The sequence below is a fragment of the Talpa occidentalis genome, unplaced genomic scaffold, assembly GCF_014898055.3.
Source record: "Talpa occidentalis isolate TD23 unplaced genomic scaffold, MPIMG_talOcc4v2.1 talOcc4.11, whole genome shotgun sequence".
In the NCBI taxonomy this organism is placed as follows: Eukaryota; Metazoa; Chordata; class Mammalia; order Eulipotyphla; family Talpidae; genus Talpa; species Talpa occidentalis.
In genome coordinates this window covers 98,841,064-98,860,317 of record NW_023601104.1, presented here as the reverse complement: position 1 = coordinate 98,860,317, position 19,254 = coordinate 98,841,064, and the positions used below count along the sequence as shown (strand labels likewise).

General features: G+C 48.8%; 2 protein-coding genes across 8 annotated transcripts in view; one reads left to right on the top strand and one right to left on the bottom strand.

Annotated features, from left to right (window-relative positions):
• Positions 1-10,404, top strand: part of OTUB2 (OTU deubiquitinase, ubiquitin aldehyde binding 2) — a 24,558-nt gene extending 14,154 nt beyond the window's left edge. For all 4 annotated transcript variants that reach the window (XM_037503992.2, XM_037503989.2, XM_037503990.2 and 1 more), the window contains 3 exons: positions 2,203-2,287; positions 2,767-2,961; positions 3,764-10,404. In XM_037503992.2, coding sequence (XP_037359889.1) covers positions 2,203-2,287; positions 2,767-2,961; positions 3,764-3,970 — 487 coding nt within the window. In that variant the 3' untranslated portion in view covers positions 3,971-10,404. The remainder of the gene's footprint in view (positions 1-2,202; positions 2,288-2,766; positions 2,962-3,763) is intronic.
• The window catches only part of DDX24 (DEAD-box helicase 24), a 22,518-nt gene continuing 4,789 nt past the window's right edge, over positions 1,526-19,254 (bottom strand). For all 4 annotated transcript variants that reach the window (XM_037503986.2, XM_037503985.2, XM_037503987.2 and 1 more), the window contains exons 3-9: positions 17,242-17,766; positions 16,029-16,182; positions 14,959-15,474; positions 12,942-13,017; positions 10,782-10,970; positions 9,374-9,503; positions 1,526-7,931 (exon numbers count right to left, since the gene is read on the bottom strand). In XM_037503986.2, the coding sequence (XP_037359883.1) occupies positions 7,672-7,931; positions 9,374-9,503; positions 10,782-10,970; positions 12,942-13,017; positions 14,959-15,474; positions 16,029-16,182; positions 17,242-17,766 (1,850 nt within the window). In that variant the 3' untranslated portion in view covers positions 1,526-7,671. The remainder of the gene's footprint in view (positions 7,932-9,373; positions 9,504-10,781; positions 10,971-12,941; positions 13,018-14,958; positions 15,475-16,028; positions 16,183-17,241; positions 17,767-19,254) is intronic.

Below are 19,254 nucleotides of genomic sequence, written 5' to 3'. Positions count from 1 at the left end.
GACCTGTGGAGAGGTGGTAATCGGGTTCCAGATACCTTGAAGATGGTGACAGGGCTCGCTTCCGGCTGGGGTGTAGGGTACAGGGTGTGGTATGTGGTGGGCGGAGAGAAGAATCAAGGGGCCCTGCCAGGTGCTTGGGGTGAGTTACCAGGATGGAGACGCCACTTGCTACAAAGGGAGGATGGGCAGATGGAGAGCTCCGTTTTGGCCTTGCTAAGTCAACTGGCCACCCCAGCAGGGACGTGCATGGGCAGTGGACGTATAAGGCTAGTGCTACCCCCATTTTACAGATGTAAAATGCATCACCACCTCTCCACAGGTCACTCCCTGACCATGTCCTCTGCAGCGCCCTGGCTGCACCCCCAGTCTACCCTCCACACAGCAGGTCAGGCCCTCCGCTCTGCTCAAGGCCTCTGTGGCTCCATCTCGTTCAGAGAGGTTAAATGACCTTGGAGAGGTTGAATGACCTGCCCAAGGTCACACTCAGGCTGATGTGCAGCTGAAACACTGCAAGCTTGAGCTGAGTCCGCACTCTCGGCCCAACGCCAGCCTCCTTCCTCCTGTCACCTCCTACACGTGCCTTAGGCATGAGCTGAGGCCTGGGTGCTCGCCAGGCCCACACTCAACAGTTTATCTGTGTGCCCAGTGCCTGCAACAGCAGGGTCAGCAGCCCTGGTGAGGAGTGAATGCGGGAATGTGGCGGAGTTCAGGGCTGAGGGATGAGGAGGGGCCAGGGGCCCCAGAGCAGAGCACAGCAGGGGCACAGGGACCAGAGCGGCCCTCGGGGCACCCCCAGTGGAGGCAGGCCGCCGTCACCCACACTGCGCTGAAGGGGCCCAGAGCCGGAGAGCCGCTTCACTGTGGAGCTGTGACTCCCAGTCCTCCTGCACCTGCTCTGGACTTAGGTATGGCGGGGCCCAGCGAGGGGGCAGTTTCCCTTTAGGGAACAGCAGCCCCTTCTGTTGCAGGAGCTCAGGTCCTGCTCATGCACACCACCCCCCTCCAGCAGCTCGGTGCCTCAGCCTCCCAAGGCCTTTCGCATGTGGCTCTACTCCCCTGCGAGTGCCCTGCTGAACCCTCTGCAGCCTGGTCTCCCTCCCAGGGCTTGGTATCTGCACATGCCAGCTGGTCCCCAACCCCTCCACTTGGCCTTTCTGGTGCTGGCTGCAGCCTTTCCTCCGTGGGCCAGTCACTTGGTCTGGATCTTTGTGCCACTGGACTCTGGGCCAGAGACCAGGGGCCCGGTGGGGCTCCTTGTGCCCCCAAGGGTACCAGGACAGGTCCCAGGAGGGGCTCACTAGCGGCCTGCAGTGGGAGCAGAAAGGGACAATTTAGCAATTACAAAGCAAGGCCCACTGGGCCGGGTCCTGACGTCGGTGCTGGTGAAAGGCCATGGTGCAGAGGGCCTGGCGTGGGGGCGTGGTGCTCGCCGAGGGCTGCGGGGAACACCGTGAAGCGACCAGACAGGGCCAGTGAGTGGGGAGCTGGGGAGAGGCGCGCAGCAACCCACGCCAGGCCCAGCTGTATTTCCACCATCCGCAGCGGACAGTGAGAACCCCAAGAGCATAGGTATTAGGAAGTGATGAATGTTATCATTTTTAGTTAATTTAAATGTAAATTTACATAACTTGATTTTTAATGTCTGCTTAACACCTGGCTGGCAGAATTCTTGGGCATTTAACAATGAGTTCTTGAGCAGCACTTGGCTGAGGGAGCAGGAGCTGGCCCACGGGAATGGCCTGGGTGGGCTGGAGGCGGTGGGGCTGTGCTGGAGATGAGGTTGGTGAGGTAGGCGGGGCGCTCCCTGCTGAGCTGCATGTGTCCTGAGGGAGAGGGCTGGGCAGGTCGCCTCACAGGTGGCTCTGGAGGTCCCTGTAGAGGGAGGCAGGGGCCATGGCCTGGAACCAAGGAGCAGGAAAGAGGGAGAGCTGAGATCCGTGAAGAGGAGCATCAGCAGGCCTGGGAGGGGGTGTGATGACCTGTTTCCGCATCTGGCACTGGCCGTACCACTTGCCAGGGCTACACACGACAGGGAGGGCAGCAGAAGTCTGCGTGTGGTCCGCGTGGAAGTGCTTTTGCGAGGCAGACAAGCCCTCCACCTGCCAGTCATACCCTCCTCTTTCAGGTGTGCGTGGGGGGGGGGGCCTGCAGGCGAGGGTGGGGTCCAGAGCTGACAGTCAAGCACCAGTCTACTCCCTTTAGGTTCAAAGAGCGTGTACTGCAGACCCCAAACGACCTTCTGGCTGCTGGCTTTGAGGAGCACAAGTTCCGAAACTTCTTTAATGCTGTGAGTTAACCTGGGCGCTGCCAGAGTCCCTGTCCACAGCCCTGTGGTTGTGCCCCTTGCTCCTCCAGTTGGGGAAGGACGAGGCTTGTTCCTGCGCTCCTGCTTGTGAGGATGCAGGGACACCAGGAGCCCAGGGCCCTGCCTCCTCTGGGAGGAGGCACCTCCTTGAGCGCAGTTCTCAGGCTAGAAACTCCCCCAAGCCTCTTTTACCCCAGACCCCTCGATCCCCGCTTCCTGGATTGCTCCTGAGGAGGTGGGGCTGGACCCTTTTGGGTCTGAATGAGTCCCAACCACGGGAGGCCCCAAGTGAGTTCCCCAGACATGACTCAGGTGAAGATACCTGCTACCAAGTAGCCTCTTGCTTAGCTTTGGTGGGATCTGAGTGACTTCAGTTATCTAAGACTGAAACGCTTGAGGGAGTCCGTGAAGGGAAGGCGGACCTAGCCTGGGAGGCTCCTGGTGACGCCCACGGGGTGCAGTTCTACAGCGTGGTGGAGCTGGTGGAGAAGGACGGCTCGGTGTCCAGCCTGCTGAAGGTGTTCAACGACCAGAGCTGCTCGGACCGGATCGTGCAGTTCTTGCGCCTGCTCACCTCGGCCTTCATCAGGAACCGCGCAGATTTCTTCCGACACTTCATCGACGAAGAGATGGACATCAAAGACTTCTGCACTCACGTAGGTCTTCAGTGTCTCAAGCTCGGGGGCTCAGCACCAGCCCTGGGCTCTCCTCCTGCCCCTCTCCTGTGGACTTCAGCACCAGCATCTCTAGCAAAGGGTCATGGGTGTCACCTCTGCGTTTGTAACTCAGGGTGCTAGAAACAGCTTCTACTTGAGCTGCCTAAACTGTGGCTTGGGCAAGTCACCTTCCCTCTCTGGGCCTCAGATTTCCAACCTGAGAAATAAGGTTTGTCTTATTTGACCGGACTGTTTACACAATTGCTGAGGCGCAGTCCTGGAGCCACATTTGCCCTAAGACATGTTTCATTTATGATGTATGGCTTTTATCTGAGAGCTGCCAACATGTAAGCACTGGGCAATTTTCCTGAGTATCTTGATTTTTCGAAAGAATCAGAAGATCCAGCTCCCCAGGCCTTATTTTTGCATGGCCACAATCAGCAGGAGCTAAGGGGCAGCTGCCCTAGTAATGAGGGCCACACCGCCAGCTTCACCACCTCTGCCTCTGCCCTCTTCAGCACCCTGACTCACTCCCCTGCCTGGCCTGTTAACTGGAAATCCCTTCACCAGCTGAGATTGTGATTCTGTGCCCCACCTGAAAACTTCCTGTCTCTCTGTCCAGACGCCTCACGGTACCTTCCTCTGGTCAGTCAAAACAGACCTTGCAATTTTAGTGATTTCTAGTTGTTGTCCTCACTGACAGGTTGTGTGAAGATTATTTCCCAGCACAGAGGCTTTGGCCCACGACCATGAAAGCCAGGCCTCCCTCCTGAACTGGGTTTTCCCATTTTGGTCTTTGCAGGAAGTGGAGCCCATGGCCATGGAGTGTGACCACATCCAGATCACGGCCCTGTCTCAGGCGCTGAACATCGCCCTGCAGGTGGAGTATGTGGACGAGATGGACACGGCCCTGAACCACCACGTGTTCCCTGAGGCGGCCATCCCTTCCGTTTACCTGCTCTATAAAACATCCCACTACAACATCCTCTATGCAGCCGATAAACGTTGATTAATTTTAGGCCATGCAGTGGAGCCTGTCACCTAATGGGACTGCATTCTGAATGGAACATTTTGACTTTTCAATTTTTTAAGCGATTAAGACTGTAGTTAGAAAACGTACAGCTTTTTGGACAAAGTCACTGGGAATGAGGTCAGCCCACTATGGACTGTGGTAACTTGGGTGATACGTGTAGTATTTATTTTCATGGAGGATCGTAATTTCTAGCTCTGGGCTAGGCCGCCAGGACCTCTGGCTCTGCTCCCAGTTCTCCGAGGCCTTGGGCAGGCCACCTCCGCTCTCTGACCTGTTCGTCTGGAGGAGGTTCCTGTCGGTGTTAACATTCTATGTAAAAATGGGTTTTCTGGGTTCCTTTCACCAGAGGCACTGCCTCTCTGCAGGGGAGGAAAGGATGGACGTCACTGTCTTGAGTGACTTACCAGCTGTATAAAAAGCAAGTCCAACGAGCTATTGGACAGGCTTCGGTGGATGGCTGGTAAGTTGAGGCAGACTTGAAAATGAGGGTTCAGTGTGGTTCCAAACACTCACAACGGCAGTGATTTCTTACCCCTAACTCAGGAGGAAAAACATCTTTATGACAAAGTCTCAAAAAGGCCTTCAGTCTTCAGCATGAAGCTTAAGCTGTGGGGTCCCCTCTACCTCTCTCAGGGCCAGGCCTACCTGCCTTTGAGGTGCTGCTGTCAGCCACATCTGGACAGAGGGCTTGAAAAAGACTAGGTTCTGGGCCCGAATCTGTGTGTGTGTGTCCGGGACCAGGAAGCCGCAGCTGTGCCACCATCCCCACCAAATCCTGGCAGGAGAGTCGAGATCCTCGGCTGGGGAGGAAACCAACATAGACAGCTGGAGACCACGTGAGCAGAGTGGCGGCTCTGCAAGGCTGTCTTTGGCTCCTTCCCCCTTCTAACTAGCTGATGGGCTGATGAGAGGTCAGGTGGGGAAAGACGGGGACAAGCTAAGGAAACTGGCAGTTGGGGAGAGTTCTGTTGTAGAAAACTGCCCGCTAGCCAGAAGTCCTAGCCAGCAGCCTCCTCATTCATCCTCCTGGATGTGCTTCTTGATAATGACCTCTTCACGAATTAACCTCCGTGCTGCCCGGGCCCTCCCGGAGCCTCGGCTGGAGCAAGCTCTCTTCCTCTTCAGGAAGCAATGAAGAAAGCAAGAGTGGACTCGTCCGTTGAGGTACTTCTGCAGGCTTCATTCTGCAGGCGCTATGAGCCGACAGCCAGACCGCGCATGAAGACTGGGTGGCTGACTCTGCATCGCTGTCCGCTCTCACGAAGGCGGATGTCAGCGTGCTTGCACTCCAGCCAGGGGCCCTTTCTCATTCTGCCCTTGGCTGGAATTTGGACCCAAGGGGTCAAGCCAAGTAATTAGGTATTTTTTGCACAGGAAGGTAAACTTGACGCTGATCTCTGAATCAGTGTCTGATCATTGTCCCACCCAGCTCTGGGTAGGAGTGCTGGGGTCTGTGAAAAGCACACCAGAAGAGCGGGAGGAACATGTGACCTGAGAGTATCAGTACCATTCTCCCAACTCTAGGGCCTGAGCACTACGCCAGGCTGAAAGCCCCTGGCACTCTGAGGGGTTACATGGGTCCTGGGCCCTTGAGAGCTGAAGGCCTCAAGCACAGCACTGCTGCCACTTCTCTGCAAGTGTGGCTTGTGTGGCACTCATAAACGAGTTTTCTTTCTGGCAGGTCTGCTGGAGGGAAATCCCTCCCTGGAGACTTGCCTATACTATGCCAGTGCTCGCAGGGTCCTTCCCTACCCTTTTGTTATCAGCAGGCCCAAGAGAAGTAAGCCAAGTAATTTTCATGGTCTTACCCTTTGCTTTCCTCTTTTCACAAAATTACTGCCCTCTTCCCTTCACCTCTGCCCTCAGATCTTGCCTGTGAGGGAAAGCACCATGGGGGAAAGGAGGGCAGAAGTTAGTGAAGCTTTACATCATCCATGAAGTTACCCCGCGAGCTCACAGCAGCCAACCTTGCTGGGGATCACACCTGCTGCATAATTCTGCCCCCCACCCCAAGAAGCCATCTGATGTTTTCCAGACCAGCAGTGAGAAGGAAAGTGGTTCTTGGTTTTTACTGCCACGTATTTATTCCTTTCTTTCTAAAGGAAACTTTATAATCAACGGGAATATTTAACAACAAAAAGCGCGAACTGTCCTTGCTTCTGACCAGGTTCCCACTCTAAGCAGAAAAGGACTCTCGAGCCAGACTGTCCAGGTTGAAACCTCAACCTCGTCACTTACTGGCCACGTCACCTCGGGCAAGTGATTTCACCTGGACCCAAGTCCCGTGTTTGTAAAATAAAAGCGGAACCCACACACGACAGTATTACTGGCTAAAGCAGAATGAGACTGTGTGAAAAGAAACGTAAGACCCGACACACAACTAAGAGTGCCACAGGTGGGATGTTCCCAATGGGCACGACACTGCAAGCGGGGAACACGCCATCTTGGCGGTGCTGTGGTGTCCCAATCAGGAAATCTGGGCACCGTCAGACAGATCTAGGAACCACACACGTTCCCACAGAGAGCAGAAATGGGGGCGGGGGCTGTGACCCAGTAAGCGGCTGCCTTGGGATCTGAGACCCTGTGGCAAACGGGCCAGGTCCTTCAGCTTCCCTGGGCTGCTGGAAAAGCTTCCTAAGCATTAAATTGGTTTCCATGACAACTTCTGTCTTGCTGCTTTGGCACCTGGCGGTGAGGCTACCACCACCCTCCCCTGAGGCTTGTGTGTGAATGAGCGCCCCGGGTTGTGGGGAAGGAGCCTTCTTATAAGGCATGGTCCCCCGATTAGTGGAAGACCCAGACACAGGATAGTCTGTCCTTGGGCTGGAGGCACCAGAGGCACCACCAGTTTCACCAAGGCTTTGCCCCATCAAGTCAGAGCAGAACTGCCTGTGTGACTGGCCTCATCTTTTAAAGCCTATCCCCAGTTATCAAAAGATTTGCTGTCAGAGAACAAGGGCAGACGGCTAAGGCCAGATCCCACGCGGTGCTAGGCCAGCATAGTGTTACTGACTTCCCCCAACTAACTCCACCATGTTAGGGAAGCCTATTCTCGTAGAACCTGAGGATAGCAATCGCTTCCCTGCCCAATTCCCAAGAGACTCAGACAAGCTAACAGCTGTGAGCACTAGAAAATGAACAGGTTCTGCAGTAGGAATAAGCAGGAACTCATGCTGAGGACCCAAAATGTTACATGATGACTGGTGAACCTCCCCAGCTTTTTGCTCCACCCGTGCTGTCCAGCAGGGGGAGATGTCCCCACATGCATCCTGCAGCCAGGGGACTATGATACTGTCCTGCCTTATCTAGAGGGCCCACTGCTGGCCCAGGGAAACCACTCAGTGAGTTAATGTTGAAATAAATTATACCACCACCCTCATATTCTGGCTAAAAACGCAGGATGACAGCTGGTTCTGACAACTAGTTTTAATTTAGGAAACCAAGTTGAAGGTACAGGAAGCCTATAAACACTGGAATACAGAAATACTTACGCTCCTCAAAGAATTCTTACTCCAAAACAACACAGAACTGCACAAGATCTCCCCCTATGGGTAGTGGAAGAGGAGATTGGGGCTGACAGTGGAGTGAGAACAAGAGGGGAGGGAGGGAAGGAGGCTTTCCACGTAACCAGGAAACAGACACTGTGTGGTCACCAACAGACTCTGACCTGGGGGCAGTTAATCTGCACTTGTACTTGACTGTGACTGCTGCTGTTTCGGCTTCTTCTTCTTCTTCTTCTTCTGTTTGGAAAGGCAGCTCAAAGCAGACTCACTTCTTGGGGCAGACATGAGCACAGGCAGTTTGCCAGACTGAGTTGGATACTTGGTTTTTAGGTCATCTTTAAAGAGTGGTTGGGAGAGTAAATGGCGCAGCTCCTTCTTAAGGAGCTTCATTTGCTTTTGTCTCCGTCGCTCTTCGTGCTGCTCAGCTTTTCCTCCTTGAAACACAATACACAACTGATCAGGTTACTATGTGATTTCTAAGACATACCTTTGTTTCTTGTGACAGATGATATTTATGATGAAAAATGTCTTGGAACTCTGAGAGGCAGGAATCAAAAATTCTCTGCAGAAGCCAGCGTATCAGGCTTAAACAGTCTAAGAGGGACTGTTTAGGAATCTTTGGACCACTCTGTCCTTCATTCACAAAACCCCATGAGGACGGGAATCATCTTCATTTCAGACAAGGAAACTTAGGCGTGGAGAGGTCACTGGTAGGAGCTCACAGAGCTAAATGTCAAACCCAGTCTTTTGATTTAAAGATCAGTTTTCTTCCTCCAATGTACCCACTTTCTGACTGGGGTTTAGAGACTGAACAGCTGCAGACTCCTGGGAGAAGTACCATTTATGCAGCCCAGGACTCCAGCACCTCAACCTCAGCACTCAGACTGCACCCGCGGAGGTGGGAGATGGGCACACCCAAAAGGTCCATGCTCGTCATGATCTAGGGAATGGAAGCCATGGCCTCTCGAATACAGCACAAGCCTGGCTCCCAGAAGGACCAGCTCCCCATTATTAAGCCCACAGGTTTGGCTCCTGGCTTCTCTGTGAGCAGATGGTAATAAATCTCTGCATTTGGTAGCCTTGTCACCAACTTGCCAACACCTCCACTGAGCTGCCCACTTGTAGGATGGAAAGAGCACAGGGCCTAACTCTGGTGTGTCAGTTCTAGATGCAGTTCTACCACTTCCGAGATGTGGGCGCTTTCCTACAGCAGGTTCACCCCTGAGTCCTTAGCCTCAGAGTAGGAGCTCAGGCAACCCCGGTGATAGAGCTGTCTCCCAACAAAATCACTTCTCAGAGTCTTCAGTTCCCATGTGAAAAGGGGTAATTCCTGCTCTGTCACAAGGCCACAGGGAAGATCAAATGAGATGACTGAAGTGCTTTGCCAGCTTGGAAGACATTGAGTAGTAACAATAATAAATAGTAACTTCAAAGATACCAAATGCTTTCTATTGACCAGGCATTGTTTCAAGTACTTTATATGCTTTAACTCAAGCTGTCTTCATAAGAACCTCATAAAGTAGGTACTTTGACTTACATTTTACAAATGAGGACAATCTAGGTACAAAGGTTAAGAACTTTGACCTGATCCTCATAACCAGTTAAGGGACTGGGCCAGCACTTAAACACAGGCCGTCTGTCTGCCACGACCATTCTGACATTATAATACCTCGCTACCTCTTTGTAAGAGGGAGGCAGCTGAGGGTTCCAGAAAAGACAGAGGAAACCAAGATGGAGGGTCCTCGGCTCAGCTGGAATAAAGGCCTATTACAAAGGAGGAAAAGGCTCTTGTTGATTTTGAAAGAACCCACTGTGACAGAGAGTCCCAAAGAAAAGGCGACTGCATCCTTCCCCAAGTCCCAGCCAGTCCACTCACCCTTGTACATGTCTTCCTCCAGCTCAATCTCCAGGGCGGCTGCTGCCTGCTCAATCCAAGAGTTGTGAAGACAAGCCTGGAAGTTCCGATACTCGGCTTTCTCAATCTGTCTCGCTAAACGGATTCGCTCCTAGGGAAAGGAAGAGAAAGTGTTCATCTGACAGAGGGTTCAGTCTCTGAGAAAGTCTTTTTTTGTGTTTTTAAGAAGGCTCTTGAGATCAGTGCTCAGTGAGATGCAACTCAGCTCCCATCGAAGTGCATTTCTGCTTCCCGATAAAAAGCAGTCATCGCTCGGGTGTACACAATTACAAGAACCAGCTTTGCAAACAATGAAGCCAAACAGCCCCACCCCTTGGAAGCCCACCAGGCTCTACCCAACTACAGGTGTCCAAAAGGAACCCCATCCCCCAGAAGGCTTCCACGACCGAGACACTGAATCACTTCAACAGCCCTGAGTTAGGGCCCAGCTCTCAACCACAGAAACAAATAATTCAGAGGCCTTTGCCTAAAAAATTTAATTATTCTTATCATAGGTGTGGGGGTGGGAATGCAGTGACAGGATACACTGACAAAATGGGAGATCTTCTGATGGATGGGGGACAAGATCCACAGGAAGTTAGGGTGGCTCCTAATCCTCCTTACTAAGGAAAATTCTCTGTAACCCCCTATTTTCATCCTCATCTCCCACCGTATTTCCCCACGAGGCTAATGGTCCTTTTGAGTCCCAGAAGTCAATAATCTTTGAGTTGTTCTGTTTTTGTTCCCTCAATTCCTGGAATTCCATCTCCTCTTCACATCTCTACCCGACAGGCTCAGAGGAAACCTTATCTCCTACCAACATTAACTATATGCCCACTTATCCCATTTGTACCTTAACTTTAGTGTGGGCTTGGCCTGCCTTGTGAGGCTGTGAACCTTCGAGAATCCACTCTGCTTTGGTACCAAATACAGTGGGGCCCACAATAAGCAGCACTCGGTGAATGCCTACTGGATTAAATTAAAAGCCCAATTTTATTACTGGTGTCGGGCAGTGACTGGCATGTGCTTCAGGAAGTTGACCAACCTTTAGTATCTGCTTTAACAAAACATGCTGACCCCACTTTCCTACAATCACCTGCAGGGCTGTCCTGGCAGCATGCTCACTGCCCTTGTCCATCTGGTAGTAGTTCAGATTTCAGGAGCAGATAGTGAACACTCTTTGCACTTTTTGGTCATTCACCCTCTCTCCCTTCTGCAGGTACAGTGAACCCAATTCTTTTTTTATTTCTTTTTTAGGATCTCCATGTAAGCTGTTGGCAGAACCATCACTCAGTCTGCAAGGGTTACACTGCCCCAGTCTCACAGCAAGGGGAGGGAGCAGGCCGTCCCCTCCCTCTACAAGCACTGGGCTTTCAGCTTCTCTTTTTACCTTGACTGCATCCATGTACTTTGTCTGCACGGGGAACAATGGGATATCCTCATCTTTCTTGAGGGTTTTATAAATCTTCTTAAAGTTGATCATGTCCTCAGGCCCAATCAACATCAGGCTGAGGCCTTCATTGGTGGCACGAGCAGTTCTACCACTTCGGTGGACATAAATCTCTGAGGTTCGAGGGACCTGCCAAAGGAGGAACAAGTAGTCAATATGTGGTTATCACCAAACACTGCTCTTCTGCCTCGGGGCCAGAAAGCCAATACTAGCCCCCCCACCCCACCCCCCCAGCCCAGCCCGCAGCTAGAAACCTCACCAGCATCACGGACAGATTTGGCCCTTCTCCATTAGTCCCACATTCAAATGATGCCCAGGGTTAGTCAGCTCCTCAGGTAGGCTCTACCCTCCCATAATCCCTACCCTGGTTCAAGCCCCCACATCACTCAACTGGATAATGACAGTCAATTGTCAGGTGGTCTCTAGTACTCCCCATCCCCCAGACCAGCCCAAAGTGCCAGCGTCAAAGCTCAGACCATAAGGCCCTTTTAACTAAAGAAACGCTGATTCATCATAAACTCTGAATGGATGACTGAGGATGGTAATCACAACCAATGTTTACTGAGTGACTACAATGTGCCAGGCAATTTTAAACATTCTGCAGGTATTACCCCTTTTATTTCTTCTAATAATAACAGGAAACAGATGCTTTTGGGATCATCCACACAGAACAGGACTCTGAAGCAGATGTTAAACTGGTCCTTCTAGGTTACCCTATTAAATGGTGAAACCAGAATTCAAATCGAAACAGTCCAGCTCCAAACACCATGCTAGGCCCCTGGGCTATGCTGCCTCTACTGCTGCCTGACATCAACCACAGGGGTTGTGGCATGGTGGTGACAGGCCACCCCTTCCCCAATTCCCGTGGCACACATAGCAATAACCAAGCCTAACAGCCTTTAAGCCACTGAGCCCAACCACACTCAGTATCTTTTTCAAAGCAGTGCTCTAAGCAAAGCCTTGACCTGTTCATAATGGTACCGGCAATGAGATCTATGTGACACTCAAGGCCTTTAGTGACTTTTTCCCTCATTTCCCTCTCGGCCAGCTTCCCACCCCCGCACGCTCTTTTCGCCTTACTTTCCTGGCTCCACACCCAAATCCTCTCAAATTTTTTGAAAAGCGCTCCCCAACCTCTCAGACTAGAAGCTACCTATCTCGTCCCTATTTCGCAACTTCCTAATACCGTCTACCTTAAGTTATTGTTGTGGTCATCGCCATCTCCTTTACTGGGCTTAACACTTAAGGGCCGGGGCTTTATTTCATTCATCCAGATATTGCCAACAAAGACTGACCCAGTCTCTTTCCCAAAAAAGATGAATAAAATTAGCTAAAAATGAACTGGCACCCTATAAGATTTTGAAAAGCAAGAGGAAAGATTCAAGAAGAAAAACAATCTTGTCATAGTAACTACCATTTATCGAGCACTTACACGTGCTAGGTGCTTCATCAGCATGAGCACCTTTCATTCTCATAAATGGATTCCCGCTCCCGGCTTCACGGACGACGGCACAGGCACTGACGTGCTCAAAGCTGACCAACCATGAAGCGGCAGAGCAGCATTCACATGCCAGCAGTTCGGCTCCGAAGCCCACACTCTATAGTAGTGTTTGTCAGGCACATGCACTAAAATTCATGTTACTAGCAACAGCAGCCAACATTAAATACTTACCGTGCATATGCATTAACTTACCGTACCTAACAAGAACCTAAGAAGCAGGTGCAGTGATAGTTGGGATTTAAGTCTAAGTAGGTCCTGATTCCCATACCCTTCTGTGTCTCTACATCAGGGTAACACTTTACCAGATTATTACGTCTACTTCATGGAAGACACTAATACTCTTAACTTGCCAACACCAAGTAGACTGCCCAAGCAAAAAAGAAAGAAGTTATGTGACATCAGACAAAGCTGAGAGGTTTTCCCTGACAATCTTACCAGTGTTCCAAAGCAGCAGGAGCTAGTTACGAGATGCCCGCAGTACTCTCTATGGCATGAGCCCTTGGGACCAATAATTTCTCCCCCTCACTGCCAACACCTGTGCTTTAAAAATTCCCTCATTCAGTGCAAGGAGAGGCTTACAAATGCCCAGATGCCCCTACCTGGTAATGGATGACATGCTGGACCTTAGGAATATCCAGGCCCCGAGCTGCCACATCTGTTGCCAGGAGAACACAGCTGTGGTGGAGAAAAAGTTCATTAATAACAACTAATTGCTATCATTAATCAAATTCTGACCACTTGCTAAGTGCTTTAAACACTATAATTCTTACAAACACCCTTGAGGTTAATACTGTAATCTACTTTCACAGATGACGAAACCGAGGTTCCGGAAGAGTAACTACCCCCAGGTACATGCACAGCTCTTTAGCTGTGGAACCAGGATCCAAACCCAGGTCTCACTGACCACAATGAACAAGCCAAACCCTGCAACACCAAACGACCACCTCGAGTGAATTGAGGGCACACATTCTAATTCCTGTCACCCTGTCACTTCTCTCCAACTGCACAGATGGCCTTGCTCTCCTTGCTGTCCCGTACACATGCCAAACATGTTCTCGCCTCCAAGACTTTGTATTTGCTGTACCAAGGGCTCTAAAAGTCTTTCTCAGATATTCACATTTTGCTGTTTTTATCATTCACTCTTCAAATCTCCCCTAGCAGAGCAGCCTCCCTGACCACACCCACCTCCCCTCCTGCTCCATGCACACTGCATGCTCGCGTTGGAACATATTCCCTCCCACCGCTGGAAAGCAAGCTGCACGAGAGCAAACACTCTGCATTACACACTGTTCTACTGCCAGCCTCTAAAAAGGTGTCTGGTTCATAAAACACAGTCATTTGTGTTGGGTTAAGTTTCTTAATATGCACTTGTTACAGAACGCACCTCAGTAAAGGGGGACAAGCATACCACAGTGAAGAGATGTCATTTGCCCTGCTCCCGCTTACATGCAGCTTCCAGGGCCTACAATTCCCAGCTGGTCACTAACGGCACCTCCTGAATGCGGGGGCGGGGGGCAACTGGTAAGAAGCAAAGTGGAAGCAAGGAGGGAGAGGAGTCACTTGGAGAAGAGCAATGTGGGTGAGACTCTTGGGGGGGGGGGTGCTCCTGGTTCTTGGCAGAGACCACGGTAGTTGCTGTCATGCTCTTGTGGTGGATTAGATGGTGCATTTTCAAAGGTCTCTCCTGTCCCAACTTCCTGGGACCTGCCTAACCCCCTTTTTCTTGTGGCTCCTCACCCGAAGATGCCTTAAACTTTTGGTAAGCTTGATTCATATCTCAGCTACCTCACTCTGGGCCAAGGCTATTGGGCTGGGTATTTAACAAGCAGATGGGTAATTTTCAGTTTGCTATTATTTGAATCCCTTCTCTTCTCTTCTCTCTCTATGAACCAATTAACGATAGCACATACTAAAACCTGCAGCGGGACAGCAAGGGTTCTGAGGTCTGACAGGCTCGCCTGAGACCCAGTTTTGTCACTTTTAGGCTTGGGCAAGCTGACCAACTTTTTTAGATCCTACTTTTTTCATATATAACATGAAAATAAAAAGTGATTAGTAAGCATTAAAGATAACATTTAGCAGGCACATAGTATATTGCCAGGTTTGTTCCAAATATGTTATGTAACTAGGTCTATTTAATCCTCTTTTAACTACACCGCAATAGCTTCTATTACCATGCTAACCGAGAGAAAGTTGAAACACAGAGTAGTAGTATCTGATCAGCCAGGGAGTGCCACAGTCAGGATTTGACCTCAGGTAGTCTGGCTCCAGTCCATGATTTTAATCATGATCTACTCTGCCTCATCTCAACCATGTTAGAAGTGACTGCGACAATCCAGCTAAAATGCCAGCATAATATTTACTATTAAATATCAATAACACAAGTACTACTGTTACCATCACTCATTATTATGGAATGATACTGGACATTACCAACATGCACTCGATTACCAAATGCACTAAATGTGGGTGAGTCTGTCTCCTGCTGTGCAAAATAAAAATCTACCTTCTATTGATAAGGCCCCCATGACAAAAGATAAGTTTCCCACTCCCCACCATCCTGGCGATCTTGGTCCAGTGACTAGAGGCTGGGCTCTTGGGATACGCTTAACTTACTCTTCCAGACGGGCAAACTGCTCCAAGTTTCTGAGTCTTTGCTTCTGGTGCATGCAGGCATGCAGGGTCAGTGGCATGATATCCAGAACTTTGAGCAGCCCAGAGAGGCGTTTGATGCAGGAGATACTATTGGCAAACACTAAGGTGCGGCCTGGGTGCTGCATTAAGAAGTAGTACAGGTATAAGTCTTTCTCATCAGTCTCGCAATGGATTTTGGTCTCTGTCAGTGTCTCCACAGTGGCCTCATTCCTTGTGAGGTCAATGATCTTAGGCTTGCCTCTCATGCCAATCTTTTGCATGAGAAGGTCAAGTTTGGCAGTTTTGTCGATTTTCTTAGTATGCTTCTTGTGAAGGATTCGAGCAGGAGCTTGATGTATCAGGGTCAGTGTGGCAGAAAAAACAAGAGTCTGTCTCTTTGGGTTGTACTGGGAGTCACTGAGCATCTCTAGCAGCTGTGAGAGCTCAGCAAAGTGACCTTTCTCAACCATCCGATCAGCCTCATCAATGACCAGGCACCTGCAGACCCATATAACCTGGTTAGTGACAGGTAAGAGAAGTCATGTATAGCACACGTTATCAACTCTACCACCCCTCCCCTTCCCCCATACCACCAGGACCAATTACTTCTACCAGGGCTTCAATGTTCTTTGTGCATGTTTGGCTTTTTTTTTTTTTTTTTTTTAAGATTTTTATTTATTTATGCATACAAAACTGGGGTACAGGTCAGAGGTGCGGCAGGGGGTGAGAGGATTCACCAGAGACAGAGTGGGGAGCAGAACAGGTGGATTGACTGAAATACACTGCTGAGGGGAGCAGCGGGCAAGACAGGAGAGGTCTGCTGCTCCACGTGGGTCAGGTCCCTGGCCGGGATCAAACTCATGCTGCAGTAGCTGTGGATATATTGATAGCATTGAGACTTCAACCCCTGCACCACCAGGGAGGCCCTGTGTTTGGCTTTTCAAAGGCCAATGTCTGCCAGTACTAACAGTTAACACTTCTGATGAGAAGGCACACACACTCATGTCACCTCAGAATGGGAGGTGAGGAGGAAGGGGGATGCACTGTCTCACCTGAGCTGCCGAAGGTTGCTCAAATGAGGGTGCTTTTCTTTAACTAGTTCCCATAGTCGGCCTGGTGTGGCAACTACAATCTCAGGCTGGCGGTTCAGCATCCTTTGCTGTTTCTGTGCGGACATTCCACCAACCAAAATAGCAGTTTTAATTCCTATAGTACACAAAACATAAGGGACACTGTTACTCAGTTTGTCTATTTTCTTCCATGGCTGACGAAGGCACCCCGGATTAGCAGAGATAGTCACCTCCCCTTCTACAGGGAGGTGCTAAAAGACTGGCTGGCCTAACTTTTGATGGCACTCCTACAAGGTCTGTCATGTCTTCTAGGATCTGGGCCCCTCCTAGTTTCCCAACCTCGTTTCTTTCAATATCCTCTCCTTTATCAACAACGGGAGGGCTGGATTTGAGTCAAACACGCTTACATCCAAGGCTCAAAAAAACACTGAGCAGTGGAACAGCACAGTGTTGCTGACAGTGACACCTGCAGGGCCAACACATCTTCCCTGGGAAGCTCCGCCCAGTCCCCAAAATTACTACGATTGAATCACCTCCAAAGCCGCTTGCTCTGTTCTCTCATGGAGGGCTCCTCAGGTAGCCAGGTGGAAGGAACACACAGGACCACACTGGGAAAGCAGTGAGCCATGTGCCTCACACACAGTAAAGCTATTGTGGTAAATAACTTGGTTTTATTATAAAATTCCAAAAGGAATTATCTGAGGGAACTGCATTCTAATGTCCTAAGGCAAATATAAGTAAACGTTTTTGGCCTTGGGGGCTAGCTAAATGGTCTCTGTCAAAAACACTAACTTAACTTCACTTGGCCTTAGTAGTGCAAAACACAGAAGATACATGATCCCTAGAGGGAAACACCATACACAATATAGTGCATTCCAGAAAAACTTTATTTATAAAAATAGGTAACCAACCCCTAAAAACAGCTGCCAACCCCCACCCTAAGCATCCACAGTAGCCATTAATTTCCTGTGCATCTAGAATGCATTAACTATGTATCATCTTTGGGAAATTTGGAAGGTGTCACTCAGTTTTCTTTAGGACTTAATTCTCTGGGAGACAAAAGGTATCCCATCCCTGAGAGGAGACACCCCTCATTCACCAACTCAGCATCAAGGATCCTCTCAGGAAGTATTGAATTCTTGAAAAATTAAGAAAATTTTCATTTATTCTCTTCTTTTTAACCAAAGAACCTCACCTGTAAACTTTGCCACAGCATCAATGTGTTGTTTGACCTGAACAGCCAGCTCTCGAGTGGGAGTCAGAACCAGGCCAAGCAGAGGATGTTGTGAATGTGCTTTACAGGAGGCAATTTTGCCACTCAACCCTTGTCTTAACTCTCCATTACTCTCTTCTTCAAGCTCTTCCTCGCCGCCTTCATCCTGACAGGGCGCCGGCCTCTCCTGGATTAGGGAAGAAGGTCCTTCACCAGCGTCGTCATCACAGAAGGGCAGCATCTGGTCAGAGACCGGAGCTCTGGTCTTGATTGCCTTCGTTCCAGCCTCCCTAGGCAGTGCTTCGTTTGCCATCCCAGGGGCATCAGGCAAAGCTCCAGAATCAGTTTCAATTTTGTCTGGCGGTCCAGACTTGGTTCCTGTCTCCATTTTGGTTTCTTCAGGTGATTCTTCAGTGTTACTTGGAGGTAGGGTAGGTTTCTTCTTCACCTGCCACTGCAGCACTGCATGAATCATTGGAATGGCAAAAGCCAGCGTTTTCCCGCTTCCTTAGAAGTAAACAAAAAACAAGACAAGGCAGTGTGCAAGAACTATTAGCAAAAAAGAACACAAAACAGACCTGTAAAACTTCAGACAAAACAAACTTTTCAATGAAAAACAATGAAAGCTAGTAGACAGCCTAACATCTTTATTTGAAGACCTGGGGGGAAAAAAAAAAAAAAAACAACTAGCAATCTATAACTACCCTCAGCAAAAATGTTTCAAAACAAATGCAGATTCAAGACTTTAAGAATTAAAAAAACTGACACAATTCAGCAGCAGCAAATCTGGAACACAAGAAAAGAAATATTAAAGAAAGTCTTACATGCAGAAGATCAGATAAAATTACACGCAGAAGATCAGATAAAAAATCTGGCTTTTCACGAAGGAAGTGAGAGCACCAGAAAAGATAACAAGAGCAAATGTAAAAGAATTCTTTTCATAATTAAACTTTAAAAAACTAATTGACTCCTTAAGCAATGGGATTTCTAACACATAAAAGGTATAAAACAAAAAGCACAACTAAAAGGAGAAACAGACCCTAACAAGGTTCTTGCACTGTATGTGTAGCAGTAAATTATCACTTGATGGTAACATGATATAGTAAAGCTCTTATTGTCAACCCACAAGCGACCACTAAAAGGACATTACAAAGAATTATAACTAATAGCTATAAGGAAAATGTTATCACAAAAAAAATTCACCCTAAAAAAAGGTACACGAAGAGGAAAAAGGGAACAAGGACTAACTGGGAGAGAAAACAAATAGTGAAATAACAGATTTAAACACAATGTGATTATCAGTAATCACATTAAATGTAAATGACCTTGACATCCTAATTAAAAGTCAGCTTATACAGCAAATCCTACTCACATGTTGCCTGCAAGAAACCAAGTTCAAATATAAAGACACAAATAGGTCCTAAGTAAAAGTAAGGAAAAAGACACACTGTTAATGTTAATCAAAATAAAGCTGGAATAGCTACATTAACAACAGACAAGGAGATTTTAGAACAAAGACTACTGACAGGGAACAAGGGCCACTTGATAATGAAAGGAGCTAATTCGTTTAGAGGTTACAGTAGCTCCAAACATTTATGCACTTAGTAACAAGCGTTTCAAAATACAGGGGGGGAAAACTAAACTGCAAGTGAAAACTATCACTCGAAAAAATATAAGATAAATATTTCTTATATTAAATTTGTCATTAAAAATCATCCCACAAAGAAAAGTACAGGTCCAAGTACATGTCTATCAAATGTTTAAGATTAAAAAAAAAAAAATACTAACTCTACACAAACTCTTTCAGAAAACAGAACAGAGTACTCCAAACCATTGGGAGGTCTGCATTGTTTTTATTCCAAAAACTGAAGACATTACAAGAAAACTCCAGATCAAAATCCCATGAACAGAAATTTTAAAATTCTCCACAAAATATGAGCAAATCAAATTCAGTAATGTATAAACAGAATAATGTATTGTGACCAAGTCTGATTT